The sequence below is a fragment of the Lissotriton helveticus genome, chromosome 11, assembly GCF_964261635.1.
Source record: "Lissotriton helveticus chromosome 11, aLisHel1.1, whole genome shotgun sequence".
Taxonomy (NCBI): domain Eukaryota; kingdom Metazoa; phylum Chordata; class Amphibia; order Caudata; family Salamandridae; genus Lissotriton; species Lissotriton helveticus.
In genome coordinates this window covers 665,371,149-665,396,005 of record NC_136072.1, presented here as the reverse complement: position 1 = coordinate 665,396,005, position 24,857 = coordinate 665,371,149, and the positions used below count along the sequence as shown (strand labels likewise).

Genomic DNA, 24,857 nt, shown 5'->3' with positions numbered 1-24,857 from the left:
CAATAACCCAACAGGAAGGGGTAGCAGCCAGGACCTGGTAAAGGAAGCTGAAGGTCATCAGGGCCAAATATCAGTGGCTGGTGGTCCTAGAGTAGGAGGAGGAGAAGGACCTGCAGCCTCAAATGCCCTGGGCCCCAGCCAGGCCCCAGTGCCTCTGGTAGCACGGCACATGGTCAGGCAGCCACCCGCCGCCACTCAACAACTGTTGCTTCCCCCTATAGCGCGGTGTGCTCAAGAGGATGTCGTACTATACAAATTTGAAGAATTTACTTTCCTCCTGTGCCTTATTTCCCTGGTATGCCACATTTCCTAAATTAATCAAAACTATACAAATGTGAAGAATGTACTTTTCTTCTTTGCCTTCCTTCTCTAATATGCCAAATCAGGAAGAGGTTCGAAATTTCAAAGGGTTCAGGGGCGCATCCAATTAGTAGGCAACCTTAAGAGAACCAAATATCTGTTGCGAGAGTAAGGAGCCAGTCACTTACTTGTGGGTGATGGCAACATTGTATACATCACTGTTTATTAACGCCTTAACGGCGGCCGCGATTTTGCGGAAGTGCGGCACTTCTGCAAAATGGGCGGGGCCACACCGGCCATTGGCTGACGGCAGCACTGGGGAGGTAGTGCACAGAACGGGTTAAAACAGTACTAAGATTCTCATTGCGGATGCCACTTGCTTTTTTGTTGTAAAAAAAGGACAATGCGGAGCAGGGGAAAAAATACAATTGTATTCAGTGCCCAGTCCACGTTGGGCAGTTAATATGGATACAGATGATCTGCTATCCATGGAAAACACTTCCATATGTGTATTTTTTAGTTTAATTAACTTCTGACCCACGCCTCTGGAAGGTTCATGGATCCTTCCTCTTCCTCCTCTCTTTCGTCCATGGCTTGGCTGTGAGCTTGAAAGTGGCGAAGGGGGGTGTTGGGTAGCAGCAGGAACACCGGCTGCAACCTGAGTTGAGGAAGCGGTGTGTGTGCAGCATAGATGAAGGACAGAATAACAGAGGGTGAGGGCTGCCCCAGTATAGAAAACAAATATAACAACATTTTAACACAATAAAGCAGACACCATGTCCGGTAAAAAAAAAGAAAAGTCACACAAAGGGCTTAGATGGGGAGGGAGTGGGAACAATGGCGTCCACAGATTTCTTTAAATAACATGGTGCTTGCCTTGTGCAGCGTCCGTGTAGTGGGGTAGAGCGAGCTTTGCATGATCTTACAGCGACTAAATACCGTGCCGTACTTGTCACTCTAGCAGTCTCTGCAACCTATGCAGGCCACGGGAGAGCTGCTGCTGATACCGCAAATGCCCATCGCCATTGTGGATCCAATGCACTGTGATGAAAGTTGTGCTGCCAGGCATGAAGCGGGAAGGGCGCATTTTGGACACAAAGTACAACAGCAGCAAATGAAAAAGAAAATAGAGCGCCTAAACCTATATAGCCCAAATGTGAAAGGTCACAAGCAATAGGGCCAGTAGCCATAGGCAGAAACCACACTCCAAGCGGAGGGAAAAAGGAGGAACACATTTAGGTGATTAACCATAGGAAAGCAAGGCTTTTTTTACAAGCACACAAAGGAACAAATGAAAATAGGTGGGCGTGCTCTAAGCCCATAGAGGGGGTACTGCATGGCGAGAGACCGTGAATGCACGCTGCCTAGGCTCATCTACAAAGGGAGGAGGTCCAGCGCTAACATTTTAGCCAGCTTCACATTGTACAAACAGGCCAATGGGAGGTTACATTCATATTGCCCCCCAGCCTAAACATGGCAGGAATAGAAGCCTGATTATTTTTGATCGGATGCCACTGATACAGGTGACTTCTTGAGGGCAGGTGGTGGTCGGCTTAAAGTGCTTTTCAGAGGGGCAGGTACTATTCTCTGTTGCCTTGGTGTCTCGACCTGAGTCTTGTGCTGTTGCGATGTTGCTGATGTGGGCGATACTACTTCACTGCTGGCGAAAGGGCAGCTTTTCGTCTTCCTCCTCTTCACCCTCCAACGTGATCGGATCGGATTTGACTTCCTTGCTCAGATGGCTTTCTCAACATTTGCAGTTTTTTGGCTGGTAAGGGGCGCCTCTCACTAGATGGTATGGTGTTTTCTCAAATGGGTTGTCTGTCTTCCAGTACCATGGTTTGTACCAAGCTTACCGCAACTAACACTTTCTTCACAAAGGGAGCATATGGCAATGTTTGCCTCCTTCTGGCTAACTGAAAAGAAGTCCCAAAGTGGGGAGCTGAACTTTCTGATGCTGGTTCCAGTACCAGTGTCAGATGAACTGGATGTAGGTGGGCATTTTGACATTTGACTCTCTGCAGTATCTACTTCTACTGGAGTGGTTGTGGATGGAGGACGCTGTTGGGACTTTGCAAATGTGACAGCTGGCCGTGGTTGGATCTATGGTGCCACTGTCACATCCTCCCTTGGAAGTTGGCATAAGGTAACATCAGTCTCCACTGGGATGGGCTAACATCCATGATGACTGACTCGTTGTCATACTCCTCTTCTACATCTGCCTCCTTAACTTTAAGGCTTTCTGGAACCTTCCTTTTCCCTGGCCTTGTCTGAGTCATCTAGTGGCATGTCTTACTCTCAGACTGAGGCGGGATCCAAGTTGTGTTTAGATCATCAGAAGGGTGCTTTAAGAAACACATGATGCACCACTAATTAACCTTTTTCTAGCTGGAGATCTGGAAGACAATGGATCTTCTGCAGCAGATTGCTCTACTTCCTCAGCATGAAGCTCAATCTCTTGAACTGCTCATACTTCAGGAGGAACTACTTTTGACGGTTGTGGCTCTTGTTCTTGTTGTTGCCCACTTCTCTGAGTTTCCTGCAAGGATTGGGTACTACTTTGTGATAGAGATAAGTCAATTCAACATCACTGCGTGTCGGTATTGCCATGATTAGACATGGGCTTGGGCCTAGATTAGGGTGGGTCCATTGATTTGGGGGTTCTGCGTCCAGCTTGCTCGCCAGAGACCGGTGCAGCAGGCACAGTTTTTTGTTTTCCAAAAAATATCTGTGGTGACATACCAGTGATGGTGGTGGTAAGCTCCTACTTCTCACTTGCCACTTTCTAGGTAGCAGTTTTAGCACCTTTCTTTGGGCCATATTGAATCTGTCAGTTAGCAGTTGCACTCAGCTTCGCAAGCTGAAGAAATGTCTGTGATGTGTGAGTCACTCATGCATCACGTCCTGCACAGGCTTTCTCTCTGGTAGTACTGTGGGTGATGTTGTCCCTGGTCTTGTTCACCTAAAAGAAAAGAAGTAAGAAGGACATCAGTGAAACATAGCATTGTTGCTGTTCAACTTGTAGAACAAACAAGCACAATATAATTTAGTGTGGTTACTCCCTGCTTTATGTGCATCACGTGCCAGCACTCATGTGTGATGTGGCACTCAGGAAGGTGCAGATAACAAATGGCAATGGAAGGAATTGTCCCTGAAAAACAAATGCTGTTGTGAACCTATAGCACTCATGGGGCTGATTGATGCCAGATGTAGTTGAAAATGGTCTGAACAAAAAATCAAATCAAAACTTATACAACAAAATTAGAAAATATGAATACAAAATGTAATTGACCAATTAATAAACATAATGGAAAACTTAAAATAAAAAAAATAAACACAAATGAAGTTATCCTCGAAGATATAATAATAAGTTATTAAACTGCTATCTCATTGCTCAAACATTCATGCAGCCTATGGCAAAATGGGTGCCAGTTAGTGCCAAATTGTCATCAACAACAATACTGAACAGGAAGAAATTGGGAACAAAGGGAATACATGCAGGCCAATAGGGAAAGCACACTGGCTGACTAGCTTTCAGCCCTACACCAAAAATGGCCAGGCACCAGCCACATGATCACAACAAGAGAACACATGCCAGCCTATGGGGAGAGCACACAAGCTGGATAGTGGTAAACACAAAATTGCCGCCGGCCACATGATCACAACAACAGCCAGCAAGAAGGCATGACCACAACAAAGAAGACATGCAGGCCTTTAGCAAAGGCACACTTGCTGGATACACAAAATGGGCACCAGCCACATGATCTCAACAACAGGCAGCAGCCTGGAAAACAAAAAACACATGCAGGCCTATGGATACTGACTATACAAAATGGTCACTGGCCACATGGCACGGGTAACAAAGACAAATGGTTGCCTAAGATAAACATACTCACACACTGGCCAGACAAAGGAGGCATGGTAACAAGGAGAACACATTATTAATTCAACAATGCCAAAAACGAAAATTAACAGGGCTATATATTTTTACAACAACACACATCCTGCAAAGGCATACACTGTTTGTAGGAAAAAAATGAAATACCACAAAAAAAACACTTTTTGTATTTTATTAGAATTCCTTCCATGGCCCTTATGATTTATCAATTCAACAGACACCACAGAAACAGTTGCTTCATGCGCCCATGACTAGCACTTGGCCTACTGGTTGGAAGGGCCATTTGCAGACTAAGCCACATAGTAAATTACAAGAAAATTGCACATTTTTTAAAACGCAAACACAAGGAGATGATGGATGGAGCGCTGAAACTTTTCAGACACTCACCCCCAGTCACAGATCTGGGTTGAATCCATCATCATTCTTTAGCGCACTTCGCCACCTCAGTTCAGACCCAGCTAAATGCAAATCAGTCTTGACCCTGTGCCTCATGGGAACAGTCCAGCCCGAATTGCCAAGCCAGGTCTTCCCTGAAACAGAAACAAGCATCCTGGGACTGGTTTCTGGGTAAAACCTTCCATCAGCCAGGCTAGCTTTAATCCAGTGGCAAAGTGAGCAAGGGACCCACGTCTGGGCATACCCAGCCAATTTAGGGCGATCAAAGCAAACACAAGGAGAGAATGAATGGAGCGCTGAAACCTTTCAACCACACACACCCCCAGTCACAAATCTGGGTTGAATCCATCATCATTCTGACGGGGTGAGTGTCTAAAAAGATTCAGCATGCTGTCCATCATCTCCTTGTGTTTGCTACATTTATTTTTTTTAAATTGAGAAATTGTACTAAACTGTGCAACATTTTTACTTTATAAAATAATAAAAACTATATCCAAAATATAACTAAGCCTCTACTGAAACTGCAGGCCTCATTCACCACAAAACATTTTAAAAATCTAATAAAATAGAAATTAATCCTGGTGCATGTCCTCCATCGAACAAACAAATCCCTTATAAAACAGGTTTTTAACATATTGGGGAAATCTCAAATGCAAAGACTTTAAATCCAATGGTATATGCATCAGCCACAAAGAGTGACCCTTCTAACTCAAAATCCAAATGAAAAGTAACCAGGAGATGGACAAAGCACTGGGAGGAGCCTGCAAGACAGAACCAGGAAGTTGGAGACTCTGGGGCTCTTCCTTCCTGTTGTAAAATAATGTTTAAAAAAGGACTCCTTTCACAAAAACCCAATGCAATCGGTCCATTTGAGAGCATTTTTTTTACTCCAAATTGGCATTTTGGGCAGACTTAGATGCTTCTTGAGGAAAGATAAGATAAGATTATTTTTTATTGCACAATTACTTAAAATCATTGCAATCATGTTTGGTTAAAACCAAAGCTAAAATGCATCATTTCCAACATTGTATAAAAACAATAGTCAATTTATGAGCCTGTTAATCTTAAGTCAAAAAATTGCTGCGCCAATTAATCAACTTTAAAAAGGGAAAGATATGCGAACTGTGGACAAAGCCTTTTACGTTATAGTTCTATAGAGTTCTCCAAGTCCAACATGGCTTTTACAGCTGTCATGTATTTCATAAAGGGTGCAGCTAATTGCACTGAGTCGCCTTTCATGCACTCTACCAGGGGTTCTTGGCATGTCCGCACTTTTAAAATGCACCAGATTGGTCGAATACAGTAAGTTGTCAATGGGCGCAGTTTTTCACAAATACACAGTATATGGAATAGTGTTTCATCATTAACCCCACATAGTAGGCACTGAGTGGCTGATACTTCCTTGTACACTTGGCCATACTTATATATGCCAGTCGTGTATTTAAACCAAACTGTAGACTCATTAGCTGACGCCTCATTATTGATTTTATGGGAGAGGAAATGTAGTATGGCAACTCATGCTGCAGGCCTCCGCTGTTTTGACACCCAGCTACCATGATTTAGCTCTTTCAGGGCAGGAGCATCACTGTTGGCCGACATTAACTTTGCTTGTTTGTTTAGTAATTAGCTCCTGTAGTAGTAGGTATGGGGCAGGCCATATTTCATGAGCTTCCAATGCTTCTATGCAGTGACTTAAAAATTCATGCCAGCTTGACCCTGGATGGCTTATCATTAACCAAATGAACTTCTTTAGCGTGTGGTCCCGGGTTTGTTTGGCTTTCAGGCAGTAGGCTATAAACCTAGCTTTTAATAGCCATTTTAGAGGGTAAACAGACAAAATATCGATTTTAAAATATCGAATGGACAAAATATCGACTTCAAAATATAGAATGGACAAAATATCGAATGGACAGAATATAGTCATCAAAAATATTGTTTTTAAGGTAAGTAATGTAATATCGAATTTGAAATATATAGAAAGTCAAAATATCGAAGTATATAATATAGGTTATTAAAATGATCGAATTTTTTTATAATATTGAATGTTTTTTATGATATTATATGTGTGAAAAGTGTGTATTTATGTTATAATTTATTTTAATTAATGAATTTTATGTTATTTAATTTTTGCGTAATTTAATTCTGTAGCGGGTTGTGGGTTTATAGGGGAATAGGGTGGGAAGTAATTTAATTATAATTAATTAAATATGTAAATTTATTTATTGGTATTTATTTTGAATTAGTTGTTAATTAATTTTTATTTGGTAATTAATTAAATTTTAATTGCCAATTAATTTTATTTAATTGATTAATTGATAATTATGTTAATTTTACTAATTTATTTTCTGTACTGGGTTGTGGGTTTATAGGGGAATAGGGTGGGAAGTAATTTAATTATAATTAATTAAATATGTACATTTATTTATTGGTTTTTTATTTTGAATTAATTGTTAACTAATTTTTAATTGCTAATTAATTCATTGTTAATTTGTAATTGATTTGTATTAATAGGTAACTAATTGTAATAATTTATTTTAATTTGTATTTTTAATTGATTAATTATTATATTATATTAAATTGGTAATTACTTTTAATTAAATTTTTATAGATATTAATATATCTATTTTTTAAAATAATATATGAAGTATTTACTTTCTCTACTGTTGCACTCACTGGAGTGGGAATAGTAAGTTTTACCCCTACGCTATCCAACACTTTCCCTACTGTTGCACTCTCTGGAGTGGGAATAGTAATTTTTACCCCTACGCTATCCAACGCTTTTCCTACTGTTGCACTCTTTGGAGTGGGAATAGTAATTTTTACCCCTACGCTATCCAACGCTTTCCCTACTGTTCCACTCTCTGGAGTGGGAAAAGTAATTTTTACCCCTACGCTATCCAACGCTTTCCCTACTGTTGCACTCTCTGGAGTGGGAATAGTAATTTTTACCCCTACGCTATCCAACACTTTCCCTACTGTTGCACTCATTGGAGTGGGAATAGTAATTTTTACCCCTACGCTATCCAACGCTTTCCCTACTGTTGCACTCTTTGGATTGGGAATAGTAAATTTTACCCCTACGCTATCCAACGCTTTCCCTACTGTTGCACGCTCTGGAGTGGGAATAGTAATTTATACCCCTACTCTATCCAACGCTTTCCCTACTGTTGCACTCTTTGGAGTGGGAATAGTAATTTTTACCCCTACACTATCCAACGATTTCCCTTCTGTTGCACTCTCTGGAGTGGGAATAGTAATTTTTACCCCTACGCTATCCAACGCTTTCCCTACTGTTGCACTCTCTGGAGTGGGAATAGTAATTTTTACCCCTACGCTATCCAACGCTTTCCCTACTGTTGCACTCATTGGAGTGGGAATAGTAATTTTTACCCCTACGCTATCCAGCGCTTTCCCTACTGTTGCACTCTTTGGATTGGGAATAGTACGTTTTTACCCCTACGCTATCCAATGCTTTCCCTACTGTTGCACGCTCTGGAGTGGGAATAGTAATTTTTACCCCTACTCTATCCAACGCTTACCCTACTGTTGCACTCTCTGGAGTGGGAATAGTAATTTTTACCCTACGCTATCCAACGCTTTCCCTACTGTTGCACTCTTTGGAGTGGGAATAGTAATTTTTACCCCTACGCTATCCAACGCTTTCCCTAATGTTGCACTCTCTGGAGTGGGAATAGTAATTTTTACCCCTACGCTATCCAACGCTTTCCCTACTGTTGCACTCTCTGGAGTGGGAATAGTAATTTTTACCCCTACGCTATCCAACGCTTTCCCTACTGTTGCACTCATTGGAGTGGGAATAGTAATTTTTACCCCTACGCTATCCAACGCTTTCCCTACTGTTGCACTCTTTGGATTGGGAATAGTAATTTTTACCCCTACGCTATCCAACACTTTCCCTACTGTTTCACGCTCTGGAGTGGGAATAGTAATTTTTACCCCTACGCTATCCAACGCTTTCCCTAATGTTGCACTCTCTGGAGTGGGAATAGTAATTTTTACCCCTACGCTATCCAACGCTTTCCCTACTGTTGCACTCTCTGGAGTGGGAATAGTAATTTTTACCCCTACACTATCCAACGCTTTCCCTACTGTTGCACTCATTGGAGTGGGAATAGTAATTTTTACCCCTACGCTATCCAACGCTTTCCCTACTGTTGCACTCTTTCGATTGGGAATAGTAATTTTTACCCCTACGCTATCCAACACTTTCCCTACTGTTTCACGCTCTGGAGTGGGATTAGTAATTTTTACCCCTACGCTATCCAACGCTTTCCCTACTGTTGCACTCTCTGAAGTGGGAATAGTAATTTTTACCCCTACGCTATCCAACGCTTTCCCTACTGTTGCACTCTTTGGAGTGGGAATAGTAATTTTTACCCCTACGCTATCCAACGCTTTCCCTACTGTTGCACTCTCTGGAGTGGGAATAGTAATTTTTTCCCCTACGCTATCCAACGCTTTCCCTACTGTTGCACTCTCTGGATTGGGAATAGTAATTTTTACCCCTACGCTATCCAACGCTTTCCCTACTGTTGCACTCATTGGAGTGGGAATAGTAATTTTTACCCCTACGCTATCCAACGCTTTCCCTACTGTTGCACTCTTTGGATTGGGAATAGTAATTTTTACCCCTACGCTATCCAACACTTTCCCTACTGTTTCACGCTCTGGAGTGGGAATAGTAATTTTTACCCCTACGCTATCCAACGCTTTCCCTACTGTTGCACTCTCTGAAGTGGGAATAGTAATTTTTACCCCTACGCTATCCAACGCTTTCCCTACTGTTGCACTCTTTGGAGTGGGAATAGTAATTTTTACCCCTACGCTATCCAACGCTTTCCCTACTGTTGCACTCTCTGGAGTGGGAATAGTAATTTTTTCCCCTACGCTATCCAACGCTTTCCCTACTGTTGCACTCTCTGGATTGGGAATAGTAATTTTTACCCCTACGCTATCCAACGCTTTCCCTACTGTTTCACGCTCTGGAGTGGGAATAGTAATTTTTACCCCTACGCTATCCAACGCTTTCCCTACTGTTGAACTCTCTGAAGTGGGAATAGTAATTTTTACCCCTACGCTATCCAACGCTTTCCCTACTGTTGCACTCTTTGGAGTGGGAATAGTAATTTTTACCCCTACGCTATCCAATGCTTTCCCTACTGTTGCACTCTCTGGAGTGGGAATAGTAATTTTTACCCCTACGCTATCCAACGCTTTCCCTACTGATGTACTCTCTGGAGTGGGAATAGTAATTTTTACCCCTACTCTATTTGACGCTTTCCCGACTGTTGCACTCTCTGGAGTGGGAATAGTAATTTTTACCTCTACGCAATCCAACGCCTTCCCTACTGTTGCACTCTCTGGAGTGGGAATAGTAATATTCACACTTCCGCTATCCTACGGTAATAATATTGCATCTTTTTTATTTATATTATATTACTATATATATATATATGTTTTAATAAATATGATTGTAATTTTTTTATAACTTTAAATAATTATTTAATAAGTTTAATGTAATTTAAGTATTTTTAAGTGTATTTTAGTTATTAATTTTTAATATTATTTTCATTTAACATTGTTTTTAAGAAATTCGATATTTTTACAAACTATATTTTTTTAAATGATATTTTTGACTTGTTATTTTAGTACTTACCTGTTTGTAGATAGAAACTCAATATTTTGTCTGTCGATATTTTGTCGCCGATAGTTTTTTGTAGTCGATATTATGTCCGTCGATATTATGTCAGTGATCCATTTTAGAGATGCCAAAATAAGTTCTGTACGTATTTGCATGTGGGAGGTTGATGTTGGTAGGAAAAATACTCTGCAGAAACAAGCTAACTGAGCTCTGTCCAGCCATGGCGACATTTTGTCCTTAGAAAATTGCACTATAGGCCACTGACGGAAATGTTTTGCCCCCAATGCTCGAATTAGGGGAATTTGGTTCGGGGTGCTACTGGATTTTCTTACTCCGCAAAAAGCCCCCTCTAACGATTGCGCCACTCCTTGCATTGCTGTGATGTGAGTGGTCTGCCTTCCTTTATTGTCAATCTATACTCCCAAGTATTTATATGCAGTGACTATCTCAATTGTCTTTTCGTTGACATGCCATGAGCCTTTCCTCGTTATTTGTCTGGTGATGACCATCGCCTTTATTTTTGCTGTATTTATTTTTAATTTGTTTACTTTACAATATTCTGCCAGTGCCATCAGGAGCCGCTGCAACCCAACAGGGTTTTGGTTGAGCAGTATTGTATCATCCGCATATTGCATCGTTTGAATTTTAGTTCCCGCCATTTTAGGAGGAAAGGCTTGTGCGTCTGTCGAACAATCAGGTAAGTCAAGTAAGTACAGGTTAAAAATCATCGGGCCAATATATATCCTTGCTTTAGTCCATTGTTGGTTGTCATCTTTTGTGTCGTCGACTACCCTTGGGAAATTTTAATCCTAACCCATGTTTGTACAAAGCAATAAGTGCATTTACTAGTGTTTGGTCAATTCCCCAGTTTTTAAATATTGTCCTTCATCTCGGGCATGCCACATTATCAAAGGCTGTTTGAAAATCAATGTTGGCAAGAAACAAAGCCCTCCCTTTTTTTGCTAGCGTGGCCTCAATCAGAAGGGACAAACATACTAAGTTATCTTCGATGTGGCATCCCTTTTGAAAGCCTGTTTCCGTGGGGGGGGGGGGGGGGGGGCAGCTTGCGCTCCACTACGCAGGTTGTCAGTTCTTGTAATAGTATACTGGCATAGCACTTCCCTTCTACAACTAAGAGCGCTATCATTCTGTAGTTTTCAGGGTTGTATTGCGAGTCTTATTTGTGTATAGGGACCAGGAGGGAGCCCTTCCAAGATTCGGGAAGGATTCCTCCCGATCTAAACTTCTAGAATAAAAGCGCCATAATTACAGCCCATTGCCGTGCCCATCCTTTAAACACCATAGACGGGATGCTGTTTGGGCCAGGAGCCCCTCCAGATAGCATTTTTTTTATGACATGCATCACTTGATCAGCGGGTATTTTAACTGGGTCATGAGATCGAATTTGTGACTCCACATTCAGAGACTCATTGATAATTTTGCTTGTGTTAGAACTTTCTGCTTCGTCTCTAAGTGACTCCACATAGAGTGATTGTACATAGAGTGATTGTATGTGGGTTTCCCAGTCTGAAGATGCTACATTAATTATTGTTGATTGCTGGTGTGATCTGAAGCAGTTGTTTATCCGGGTCCAAAGTTGATTCTGGTCTTGCAACTTTATGATTTCATGTGCTCTCCCACAGCTAATCTCTTCCATCATTCTCCTGTGGGTGAATCTTGCTTTCCTGTAGTCCCGGGGGATTGCTGAAAGCTGGGTCTGTAGTGGTCTATGTTCAGTACTGTTGTTGACAGTTCTGTGCATAATGTTATTTAAATTGCATTTCATTGTCACTATTATTTGTTTTTGCTTTTTCAGGTGATCGTCTTTAGGATGTGGTATGTGAATACATGACTTTGTCCCTGTTGTTAATTTTTCTCTGAAGTGGATTTCCTCCAGGTGTTTACTGGTCCCCCTTCACAACAGCTTAGAAGACACTAGTCACTAATGGGCCCCAGAATTCCAAATTAGAGTTTACCATGTCAATGGGGACGCCGTCAGGGCCTGGAGCCTTAGCCAGGGCAGCGCTCTGGATAGCTTTGGCAACTGCTGTTAGATCGCTAAATTCACTTAGCCAGACGCCATAAAAAAGAGTGGGTCAACTTCTGGTTCCGTGTGGGGTTCATCGAGTTGTTCCTTAGAGGTAAAAAAAAATTGTGGAGTGACTTACACACTCCTGTTGTAAAACGTGACATTCAGTTCCATTTGGGTGGGCCTCCTTAAAAAAAGGTAATTTGGCAACCTCCCAAAAAGCCTACTGTCTTTTAGATGGGCTCCTTTCTCTAGGTATTGCCACGTTTTATCCTAAGTTCCCTTTTCCTTACTTCTAGTGCTTTTTTATAGCGTTTCCATGTTGATCGTGCTGCCTCAATATTGCACGGGATTCTGCTGGTGGCTTTTGTAAGGGCTTTTAGGGCTAAAGTACAGTCTGAATTAAACCAAGGGTGTTGCATATTATCATTAAGTGGCCTAGTATTTGTTAGCAGTCGGGCAGCTGTCTCACAGATTGCTGTATATTTAACTTGAATCTTACTAGGGTTACCGTCAAGGGAAAAGAATTGAGAAATGTCTTGAATGACTTCTGTTACTTAATTTTCGGGGAATTTACATGGGTCAATGCATTCCCATTTATTCTGTACTCCCTGGTTGGCGTAAGAGTGAAGCGGGAGATCTGGTGAATCACTAGACTCCAAAAGCAACTGTATGTGAGAATATATTAAATGATCGGGTTATAATCACTATATGGTAGGGGGCGCACCTTTAATAATTGCTGGGTAAGATCTTTGTAAATGAGCCCAAAATCAAATGTATTCCCATATGCTGTGTGTGTCAAATGACTTGCATCTTTCCCTTCTCCACCGGTGGCTTCACATATAAGATTATTACATAAAATACATTGTTCAATAATAAAATCGCCAACCCACATAATTGGTATATAGCACCCCTTGAGACTTGAATGGCTTTCCAATATTTTCTCCGGTTCCTCTATAATGCCCAAAGGCTGCACTGAAAAGAAGTTAATAACTGGCCAGAATAACACTAACTTGCTCAGATAAAAAAAGATGTAAAATTGAGTAGCATGGCTTAGCCTCTAGTACTTTGATGGTAAGATTCTAAAATTTGACCAATATAAAAACCGCAAGACCCCCCTTGCCCCTCCCTGCAGGCGATGGGATGGCTGGAGAGCAATCAGATATAAAACCATCAATATTCATTGGTTTGGTAACCCAGGTCTCCTAACAGCATACTATATTGAATGTACATACAAAGGATACCCAATCCTCATTGGTCAGCTTCTGCTGAATCCCAGCGACGTTCCATGATATCACTTGCAACTTCTGTCCCTCCTTCTTTTAGCAGTAGTAGTATTTTGGTTTATTTTTTGCTGTGCAAGGGACTCACAAGTTATGTCTAGAGTCGCGCAGTTATATTCCCCCACTATGGCCGCTGTGTCAGTCAGTCCTTTTCAGTGAGGCTAGAAAGCACTTTAAAGCACTTAGACAGGGCAATATGTGGCCCAAGAGCAACCCCTTGGTCAGTCATCTGATTTTGATAGGACAACCTTTTATTAAATATTATTAACCCTGGGTGGAGTTTGCGGAGTTCGACTACTAGGAACTCTGAGAAGTGCACAAAAAAGTAGCGCGGTGGAATTTCTTTAGCTAAGTGCAGTGCGGGGTGATTGTCAGTGCCAGGTGCTTGTCCGCACTGTGCGATCCTTGCGAATGGCATCATGCACAGCGCATGCGGGTGCTGCTTTTTTTCTGCTGCTCGAGTAGCATTTTACTTGAACAGCAGATTTCTCAATGCGAGCGGTCGTGAGCATACGCGACCACCCGCAATGAGAAATCTGACCGCCTGCATTGAGAAATCTCGCTGGGAGGTGGATTTCCCTCACCCGTGCTGACCAACTTGACATTGCCGAACGTGAGCGAGGAAAAAACTCCGCTCTGCCAAGGGAATCAGAGTTTTTTGGAACTCCGCAAGCTCCTCGTAATGCAGAGTTTGGAAAACTCCTTGAGCGGAGCGGAGTTCACCGCCCCGACTTAAATATTAGTGTTGGAGAGAAGTAAAAGTACCCTGGAGGATGGGCCCGGACATGTTGGGTGCGAGGTGTGAGAGAATTCAGGCATGCCAACATATGATGCTTTAGCCCCGGGTCTCTTGAATTTAAGACTACATAGTCTCCTCGTGTGGTTTTTCTTGAAGGACTGACCCAGTTCACCCTACTGGCTAAATTAATTTTATCCACCAAGTCAGAATGGCAGCCAGCGTTAATCCTGCACCAATGTGCAGCTTTATTTGTGAGGCTTTGACAATCCTCTGAGGTCTCTTCGGCTAGGGGTGTGACCTCTTCTAAAACAATTGTGCATGTGGTACTTTCTGGCAGAAGATGTAGATTCTTAGATTGGCTTTCGGAAACTGTATTTGCCGCCTTTGCGAGAAGTTGTATTAACAGACATATTCCTGCAGGTAACCACTGAATTATTGGCTTTTATAGGTGGTGCTTGAGTTCTGGGGCCTGCAGCATGGGGGCTCTGGGTACTCTAGGGGATATCTCTATAGCTGTGGTTAGTGCCTTGGAATTTAGAATAGGCCGATGCTTAGTCATCTGCAGTCATGACTGTGTTTGCTTGTGCTGCCATTGTTAGGGCCTGGATTTTGTCTGCTAGGCACTTCACCTGACCCATCCTTACCTTCTGGAAGGTTGATAACATAATTTCCATGTAAACAATAGCTGACTGACAACATTTTTGGTAGGAGTGTTTTTTGGGGGAGGAAGAGTTTAGTGAATCTGTCATGATCTCATTCATGTCACTATGAGAAACGCAAGGGTACTTGGATTTCCGCTTGGTTTGCTTTTAGACAAACTTGCTAGGAGATATATAGAACTGGCCTGGTAGCTCAGCTGTAGTGAGTATAGTTACATCTTTTTGCGTACTCCTGGAAGTTGGGGGAATATTAATTAAATGTGCTGGATGATTCATTTGCCTTTGAACAGCCTCAATCTGATTCTCAATGAGGTTACCCTCGGTGAAATAGGCCCCCATAGCCGATGTAAGGTACGTAGTGATGGAAGGGGTCGTGGTTGAAACCTTCCCCTTTGCGACCCCTTCCCCTTTCCCTTTAGGCCTGGTAGGTTTTTCTTTACCCTTTTGTATACAAACGATCCTCAGTAGGAGGTGGCCATTCAATAGACCTCAGAAAATTATTGCAAGAGAAAAAAGAATGGGCAGTATAGCAACAGCATGGTACAGCAACAGCAACCACAGCATACTACTACCTTCTCCACCTGGGCATGCTGTGATCGCCGCCTCAACCCACACAAAATGAAGGGCCATTGATAATTACAGATAGTGGCTAGTTGTGAGCTTGAGAATTGAGTACTCCAAGTTAATGGCCCCAAAATTTCAGCCAGATTCAACCTGCTTGTGAATAGCTTAAGCTTTGAAATCTGCTCCCTGCGGCTCAAATGGAGCCTCTGCCTCAGCTAGATGGACCAAAATAAAGTCCCGAAAGTCATCCCAAGACCAGGGCCAGCGCATATGTCAAACAGAGGCATGGATTATGGACCCCGCAGCCAGCCAGACAGGCTGACAGCCCCTCACAGCAAATAGCTCATTACTGCCTGCAGCCAATGCCACCTCCCACCGGCCTAACCACCCTGCCATAAACCTGAGTCCCTCTGCCTCCACAAGCAGGCCAGGTGCAGTAATGATGGTCTGAAGCTGCAGCAGTGGCACCAGTAGTACCATAACAGTACCGATTGCTGACGCTGTGGGGTTGAAGACTGCGGTAGTCAGTATTGGTACAACACAACAGCGGTGTGTCCCTGACAAGACCATTTTATGCCCCCACCACCGAGTCATTTCTGGGCACCGGTTCGGGGGTCTGGTGCTGCGTTTGCAGCAATCACAACTTTCCTCCAAGGCTCTTCTCTCTGTCGCGTCATAATATGTGGTGCTGTGGCATGTGGGCGGTAACAATTATGGCGTATGGGGAAGGTGGAATCAAATATATCATATAACTTTTCACAGCCCTGAGGGAGTTCACATGTGGTGAACGAAAGGAGTTAGCTGTCTCATTTTATATCACCAAAGAAAATAAAGATGATTTGGAATACACGCAATTTGAAACTGAACTTTCATTTGAATGGATTGTAATTTATTGGTGCACTACCATCTGTGAAATTTGAATTAAATTTGACCTTGTGGTTCCACCTTGGGAGCAACAGGTGCCTGGGTCTGTTGCAGGTAGGAGGACTACGGGGCATATTATCAAGACTCGGCGATAAAATTATCGCAGCTTTATCGTCAGGAAACTGCCGATAAAGTGGCGATAATGGGCTTGATAATGTGCTCTATGGAATTCCAATCGAAGCTAATGTTAGATGTGAAGGGCATTTAACATGAGCTTCGATTGGAATTACATAGAGCATATTATCAAGCCCATTATCGCCACTTTATCGGCAGTTTCCTGCCGATAAAGCGGCGATAATTTTATCGCCGAGTCTTGATAATATGCCCCAACATTGTTTAATAAGGAGGAACGGTGCTTTGAGTGGCTCACTTCTATGATCTCTTCATTGATGCAAAAAGAACAAGTGATGGACGGACTGCTGAACAATTGCATTTGTCACCCTAAGTGAGAAGGGTTTGCCTAGATGTGGGCTTCATGCTCTTCATGCAACTGGAGTTAAGCTATCCTGACTGATGAGGGGTGATAACCCGAAACCAGTCCTATGATGCTTGTTTCCAGTCCAGGGAGAACCGGTTCTGGCAGTTCAGGCTGGACTGTTCTCATAGGGAGAAGGGTCACAACTGATTTGTGTATGACCATGTCCAAACTGAAATGGCATGGTGAGCAAAAAACTGTGGATTTAGGCTCAGATCTCTTTATTGGGGGTAAAGGTTTGACATTGTTCAGCATTCTGTTCATTAATTATGCATTTTGCATTTGTTTCCCAGTGAGAAGGGTATGCCTAGATGTGGGTCCAGTGCTCACACTGCCACTGGAGTGAAGCTATTGTGACTGATGAGGGGTCATACCTCAAAACAGGTCGTAGGATGCTTGCTTCTGGTCTGGGGAGTATCTTGCCTGGCAATTTGGGGTGGATTGCTCCCATGGGGTGCAGGGTGAATACTGATTTGCATGTGGCTGGGTCCAAAGTGAAATTGCAATGTGAGCAAAAACATGATGGCCTTATGCCCAAATGTTTGTACAGGAGTTGAATGTTTGACATTGTTCTTTTTGCACCTTCTCAGGGGTGCATGTCAGTGTAGGACTGCACAAAAAGGCTCTGTGAAGGCAGGCCGGAACATAGTTAATGTGCTCCCTGGGTGGGTGGCACAATGAGTGCTTTAGGTCTAGGCAGCCTTTAATTTACAGGTAGTTCACTTTACTAGGGACTTACAAATAAATTAAATATGCTGATTGGGTATAAGCTATTGTTTCCGTTTTAAGGGCAGAGAGCACGGGCGCTTTAGCACTGGTCAGCAGTGGTATAGTGTGCAAGTCCTAAAAACTGCACAAACAAGTTCAGAAAAATGGATGGAGGTAGGCAAAAAAATGGAGAAAGACCACCCTAAGACTGTCAGGTCTAACAAAAACTTAAGTGGGTTGCTCAATCAGCGCTGCAGACCCACTAGTAGCATTACATTTCAATGGCCCTTGGCACAAGTAGTGAGCTTTTCTTGGGCCTTAAAAGTAAGTTAAATATGGCAATTGGGTATAAGCCAATGTGACCATGTTTGAGCAGAGAGCACACGCCATTTAGCACTGGTTAGCAATGGTAAAGTGTGCAAAAACCTAAGGCCAGCAAAACCAGTCAGCAAAAAATAGGAGATCTGAAGGCAAAAGGTTAGGGGGAACCAACACCAAGGATAGCAGGTCTAATACTCAACAAGAGAAAGATACATGCCATGTTGAAACACAGATTTGCTATTGGAATATAGAATGTGCCACAGCCTTCCCACTGTAAAACATGCTTCAAATCTTTCTGTTCACAGGTATGTATTCTTAGAGTGTAATTTAAACTAGTGTGGTCTTGGAGCTGCTGCCAGTAAAAAAGGCTTATTAACTCTATCAATGAACATTTGAGCATTCAGAGTTATCTTGATTGTGGAAATCCCACAACTGGAATCTCTTGTTGCTGCACTACAGGGTCAAGCAGGGCACAGGGGTAATTCCTCAAAGAAGCATCATAGCTCACCCTTCCTATCTATGGTGAGTGATCCACACTCATGCCTAGGTAAGAAGTTTTCATCAAAAAAGTGAGTAATGTGTCACTAACATTCTGGGAAACACCCTTGTAGTAGTTTAGGATGGCAAGATAAATTATATTGGCAATGCACTCCTACTTTGGGACTCTATTTCTTGTGTCCATGTTTACTTGCATATATTCCAAATATTCCAAAATAGGGCTTATGGACATTTCTGCAGGTGAGTTCACTCAAAGGTAGCTTCTGTTATGTTGGATATAGTCATGTTGGTGGAAACAGTTCAGTTGCACTATTGAAGAACTCTAAATATGGCAGAATTAATATTGCAACACTGGCAATGGCATAACATTTCTCCATATTGGTGGTTAGTATTGGGTTTTGGTGGAGTAGAAACTGGGTATGAGAGTAGCGGCTAACACTCACCTTCCTTTACATTTAAAGTGCTATGCTACTACTCCAGCAGTGTCCAATGAAAGGGTTCTTCAATCTATGTTTGAAGAGTCTAAAGAGTTGTGAGTATGCTGTTTGCTACAGTAAGTAATTTTTTCAATTTTACCATTGGGAATGGTATGAATTTCTGAACCACTAACCTTCATTTTAGTCTTGCTGAATGGTGAATGATATACTTGATAGTGAAGAGCAAAAGAGATTACTAAAGGGGTCATTTAGAATTCGACAGAGCAAGAGTTCTATAACTATAAGTTGATGGGGTATCCTACCCCACCAAACTCACAATGTTTCTGCTCATTTAGAGGGAGGTATATTGTAGGGTTTGCACCACAAGCATCCTTAGATAGCTTCAGCGGAGGAACTCTTGACCTGGTGGCCCATCCACCACTAGACCACTAGGTATAAGTAACAGTCACCCCACTCTATTAGGGGCAGGGTGGCTATGGCTAGATTTCCCTACCCAGGAATGCCATGTAAAGCATGGGAGTTGCAGGCAGGGAAATCTATCAGTGGTTCCTACCCACAGGGTTAAAAACAGTCCTGCATGTTAGAGCCATTGACTGTTTGTTTTGCACAAACTTACTTCTGCTTTGAGAGTTTGTGTACAACAAGGAGATATTGAAGACTGAAATTGTATTTGCTACCCCTGACAAGGCATCGCTGATCACGGGAAAAGCAATGCAGCATCTTTTCTGCATTTCACTGAGCCTACCGGGCTGCCCTCAGAGTAGTGGCTCCTATGTAGGTTTAGAGACACCATTAGTCAGGCAGAGATACCTAAAAGGAGTGGGAGGTCTTCAGCCAGTGGAGAAGAGATCATGGCCTCCAGTAACACAGCAGGTTGGTGGTCTGAACACAAGGATGTAAAAATGACCCTTTAAGTACTGTTCCATGAAACCAACGCCAGCTCTATACTGAGGTGACCAGAGAAATGAGCGGGCAGCAGGTTCCTTGACTTGGTTTTAGGGATAACCCATAAAGACATTGCCCCTGATTACGAGGTCAGTTAGAGTTTCCTGCAACCGACATCGCTGCAAATTGGAAACGACCGACCTCAGGTCGGCAGTTCTGATGCCACAATTAGGATGTGACTGCACATAATGCGGTTGCAAACTTCCATTTTTCAATGGGAGCTGGTGCGTCAGGCCGAAACCGCCCGCTACACAAGCTCCCATTGAAAAAGTAGCTGTCTGACAGCCTTGCCATTTCAGAAAGGCCGACATGGAAAGGCTGCCAAAAACCGACATCATAATCCTGATGGCAGGAATGCCTTCCTTAAGGGATTATGAGGAGCTTCCGATGGACACCCGTCCAAAGGTGTCAGTCGCTCCCTCCAAATACTGCCCGCAGCAGTTAATGTGGTTTAAACCGCAACCGACAAGTTGTTGGTTGCGTTTCGAATCGCATCATAATGAGGCCCATTGCGTCATTGGAAATCACCCCATGGCCCCCCGCACAGCAGGTGGTGGGCGAAGGAAGAAACGCGGGCTTTAGCAGAAGGGACAGCATTAAGGGCTGAGGAAGCTCGAGGATTGCGAAGACGACCAATTGCAGACCTACGGCAGGAGATGGTAGCTGATGTTTAGGTCTCAGCTCTAGACAATGCGCATGCCTCAAAAGAATACCTGTTGTATGGACTTTATGAGCTTCATGCATGTGTCATGCCTCGTCCAATCTTTAGCCCTCCCTGAAAGCAGGAACCAGGTACTTCTATTTATACACAGTAGCCCTTTTAAGAAATGTTTTTGTGACAATTTTTTTTATTTGTCTAGGATTTCAGTTCACTCTTTCCGTCCTCTGTCTCTTTTTTTTTAAATGCAGTTTTATGTGGCACAAACACCACCTGAATGTATTGTTAGAGGGCTTTATGTGAGCACCAGTTACTTTACACAAAGACGTATTAATTTCTGTAGTAACAGGGAGATTAATTGAGTTGCCTCGAAGCACTGGATGTTGTGCCAGCGTCGAAAGAGCGGTCTACATGAGCGCTTATACCTTTACACAAGGACAAGTGTGCTTTTGTAGGAACAGTTAGATTAAGGGCCTGATTTAGAACTTGGCTGCGACATTCTTTAGAACGCCGCTGAGCTGATGGTGTTCCATCCACCCTATCTAGATGCATGCCCAATAGATGGAAGACCACATGGCGGGGGTCGTCTGTGCTTGCAAACTAGCTGCCATTGCCATCCTGACACCATTAACTCCCCCCATTAAGAATTCCCGTGGATGTCTAGTTTGGAAAAAAGTGTAGGTTTGCTAGGTTTCCCTAGGTGCCAGCTGAGCTAGGGTCCAAAACTCACAGCTGGGCACATTGCGAAAAAGGGGTCAGTTTTCACTGGAAAAATGTGAAGTGTCGATGTAGCGCTTTAGGACGTTTTCTGTTGTGGGCACAAGGCCTACCCACACAAATGAGGTACCATTTTTATCGAGAGACTTTGGGAAATGCTGGGTGTGTGAATGTTTGTGGATACACGAAGATTCTAGAATTTTCCATCACAAAAATATGAGTAAAATGTGTTTATTTTTTCAAAGTTTGAGATTTGCAAGGGTTTCTGGGTAAAATAGCTTGGTGAGAGCCACACACGTCACCTCATCGTGGATTCCCCTAGGTGTCTAGTTTTAAAAAATGTATAGGTTTGCTATGTTTCCTTAGGTGCCAGCAGAGCCAGGATCAAAAATCCACAACAAGGCACATTGCAAAAAAAAAGTCAGTTTTCACTGAAAAAAATGTGATGTGTTCATGTTGCGTTTTGGGCCAATTGCTGTTGCGGGTACTAGGCGTACCCCACAAGTGAGGTACCATTTTTATCAGGAGACTTTGATGAATGCTGGTTGGGTGTAAGTTTTTCCTCCTCGCAGATTCTAGAACTTTCCATCATAGAAATGTGAGGAAAATATTGTTTTTTGACAATGTTTGAGGCTTTACAAAGGATTCTGAGTAACAGAACCTGGTGAGAGCCATACAAGTCACCTCATCCTGGATTCCCCTGGGTGTTTATTTTAAAAAATGCATAGGTTTACTAGGTTTCCTTGGGTGCCGGCTGAGCTTGTGTCCAAAATCCACAGCTAGGCACACTGTAAAAGAAGGGTCAGTTTTCACTGGAAAAATGTGATGTGTCTGCGTTGTCTGTTGGGCTGCTTTGTGTCAAAGGCACTAGGCCTACCCACACAAGTGAGGTACCATTTTTATCAGGAGACTTTGATAAATGCTGGGAGTTTGTTTAAGTTTGTACCTCCTTGCAGATTCTAGAACTTTCCATCATAGAAATGTGAGGAAAATTTTGTTTTTTGACAACGTTTGAGGTTGAGGCACTAGACCTACCCACACAAGTGAGGTACCATTTTTATCGGGACTTAGGGGAACACAGAATAATAGAACAAGTGTTATTACCAATTGACTTTCTTTGCATTTATGCCTTCCAAATGTAAGATAATTAAAAAAAAGAAGTCATATTGAAAAATGACTCTAACTGACATGCTTGTATGGGTACCTACAACTTTGGAGATGTGAAAATAACAACTGCTTCTAAACTCTATATTTTGTTGCCATTTCGGAAATATATAGGTTTCCTTGGTACCTATTTTTCACTCTTTATATTTAACCAAATGAATTGCTAAATACCCGGCACACAATGAATAACCATTGCAAGATGCAGCTCAGTTATTGGCCCTGGGTCCCTCAGGTTCTTGGTGAACCTACAAGTCCTACATATCCCCACAACAAAAAGGGTCCAGCAGGTGTAACAGTATATTGCTTTCAAAACTTTGTCATACTTAGAAGAAGTTACAGGTGACTACGTTGCAGAAATAGCTGTTTTTCTCAACTGAATTTTAATAGTTTTTATATTCAACTGTTAGTTTCTATAAAAGAAATTGAAGGATCTACACAAATGACCCCTTGCTAAATTTTGAATTTTGTCTACTTTTTACAAATGTATAGCTTTACGGGATCTATTATCGTTTTCATTCCCATTTCTACCACTAACTCAAAGGAGGTTGAATGCACAAAAAATAGCAAAAATAGGCTATGTCCCAGTAAAATGACAAAACTGCGTAGAAAATGTTGGTTTTCTGACAAAAGTATGCCTGTACCAGAAAGATGATAAGATGGTGATTTTAGCACCACAAACACTTAGTTGATACAATATTCAGAGGGAAAAACAGACGCTTTCTTCTGCAGGACTTTTTCCTCATTTATAAAAAATGAAAAGAAGTAGCTGTATTTTGGATAATTTCTGGGCCAACTCCAGGGGAATCCACAAAGCCTGAGTACCTTTAGAATCCTCAGGGTGTTGGAAAGAAGGACGCACATTTGATTTGGATACTTTATGTGGACAAAAAGTTACAGTGCCCTATGCGCAAAATAGCCAAAAAAAGGCTTAGCCTTGAGGGGTGATGGGGGAGGAGGCCTAGCAGTGAAGAGGTTTAAGATGTATGATGGATTATTTTATTTCCTCACTCTAATCGATGAGCAGGGGTATTGGACAACCCTTATATCTTCCTATGCGAATGACACAACGGTGACTCACTGAAAGACTTTCTGGGAATGTTAGTTTGCATTGTTTGCTGATGTATAGGTTTGCTGTTTGTGCAGATTCTTTCCCAGTCAGAAAAATAGAAATCTATATTGTGGTACTGACCTTAAGCTCAAACATCAATAAAGCAATTTCAAATAAAAAGTACTGCTCTATGAAACCCATAAACTGTGATGAAAGTCTTGTGGTCTCTGTGTATTGTTTTCTAGCTGATCCAGTGCTTTTTTGTGGTTCATCATGAGCCAGTGCTTGCTACCCAGATGACACATTTGTTCTCTCTCTTGCCTTACAGGCCTCCACCACCGAAAGTATTCAGCTTGTGCAGTAAAAAGCAGTATCAGGAATTCATTCTAAATGATATGCCCATGTGTGTGAAAAATAAACCGGATCTGAATGATCTCATAGCTCCTCCTGTGTGTGGAAATGGCTACATTGAGGCTGATGAACAGTGCGACTGTGGTACACCGGAGGTAACTGGTGCTCACGTAGATATAGCAATATCTATCATTTAAACCGATGCATTACATATAGCAAGATATTTTGGAGCTATAATGACACAAAAGTATCTAGTGACTTAATATTACACTGTTTGTCTGTTTTACAAATAATATAAATATAATTCCCTGTAAGCTAGTGAATAGATGGGGCTTAGATGGAGAGGATTTTGATATTTTAGGATGTGAGCAGGAATTCGTGTTTTAGCAGCTGAATATAATTTTAGCAACTCTACGTTCTTTCTTCTTCATTTTACATTCTGTAAGCAAATATAAAAGTTTATAGAGAGGTGCAAGGCTCTTGGATTCTGCTAGAAGGAGTCCAGTTATCTATATTCCCTAAGTTCCCTAAGTCGTCCTTCAAAGATTATCAAGACTTGGCTCTGCACGACGAGGTGTTGACAGATATCTTCCGGGAATGGGTTTATCCAACAATTGATATCTTCGGGGTCGAAGCCAACAAAAAATGCCAAGACTTCACGTCATGATACGGATGTATGACATCACAACGCATGCTTTTACTCCGCATGCCATTACAACGCAGTTTTTACAATGCAAATCGTTACAACGACTTGCGTTGGGGGGCGCTGGATAGTGGAATAGTTTAATTTTCTATTCCAACTCCATTCCCCGTGGATAGTAGGGAAGGTGTTGGCTACAAAATTAAACTATTCCCTATCCTACAGCGCCCTCCAGCGCAAGTCGTTGTAACGACTTGTGTTGTAATAGCTGCGTCGTAATGGTAGTGCGGAGTGAAAGTTGAGTTGTAAAGGATGTTCCCCCATGATACTACTGATCGATTGGTCAGGGGACCTTTTTTACACTTTTTCGCCACTTCCTCCTATTCGAGGGTCATAACCAATCTCTACACCTCCAGAGCGAGGATGATCCTGATCGTATTA

At 42.3% G+C, this 24,857-nt stretch overlaps 1 protein-coding gene across 4 annotated transcripts in view; it reads left to right on the top strand.

Annotated features, from left to right (window-relative positions):
- The window catches only part of LOC144791749 (disintegrin and metalloproteinase domain-containing protein 28-like), a 3,662,699-nt gene that overhangs the window by 1,875,196 nt on the left and 1,762,646 nt on the right, over nucleotides 1-24,857 (top strand). For all 4 annotated transcript variants that reach the window (XM_078666520.1, XM_078666519.1, XM_078666518.1 and 1 more), the window contains one exon: nucleotides 23,754-23,931. In XM_078666520.1, the coding sequence (XP_078522646.1) occupies nucleotides 23,754-23,931 (178 nt within the window). The remainder of the gene's footprint in view (nucleotides 1-23,753; nucleotides 23,932-24,857) is intronic.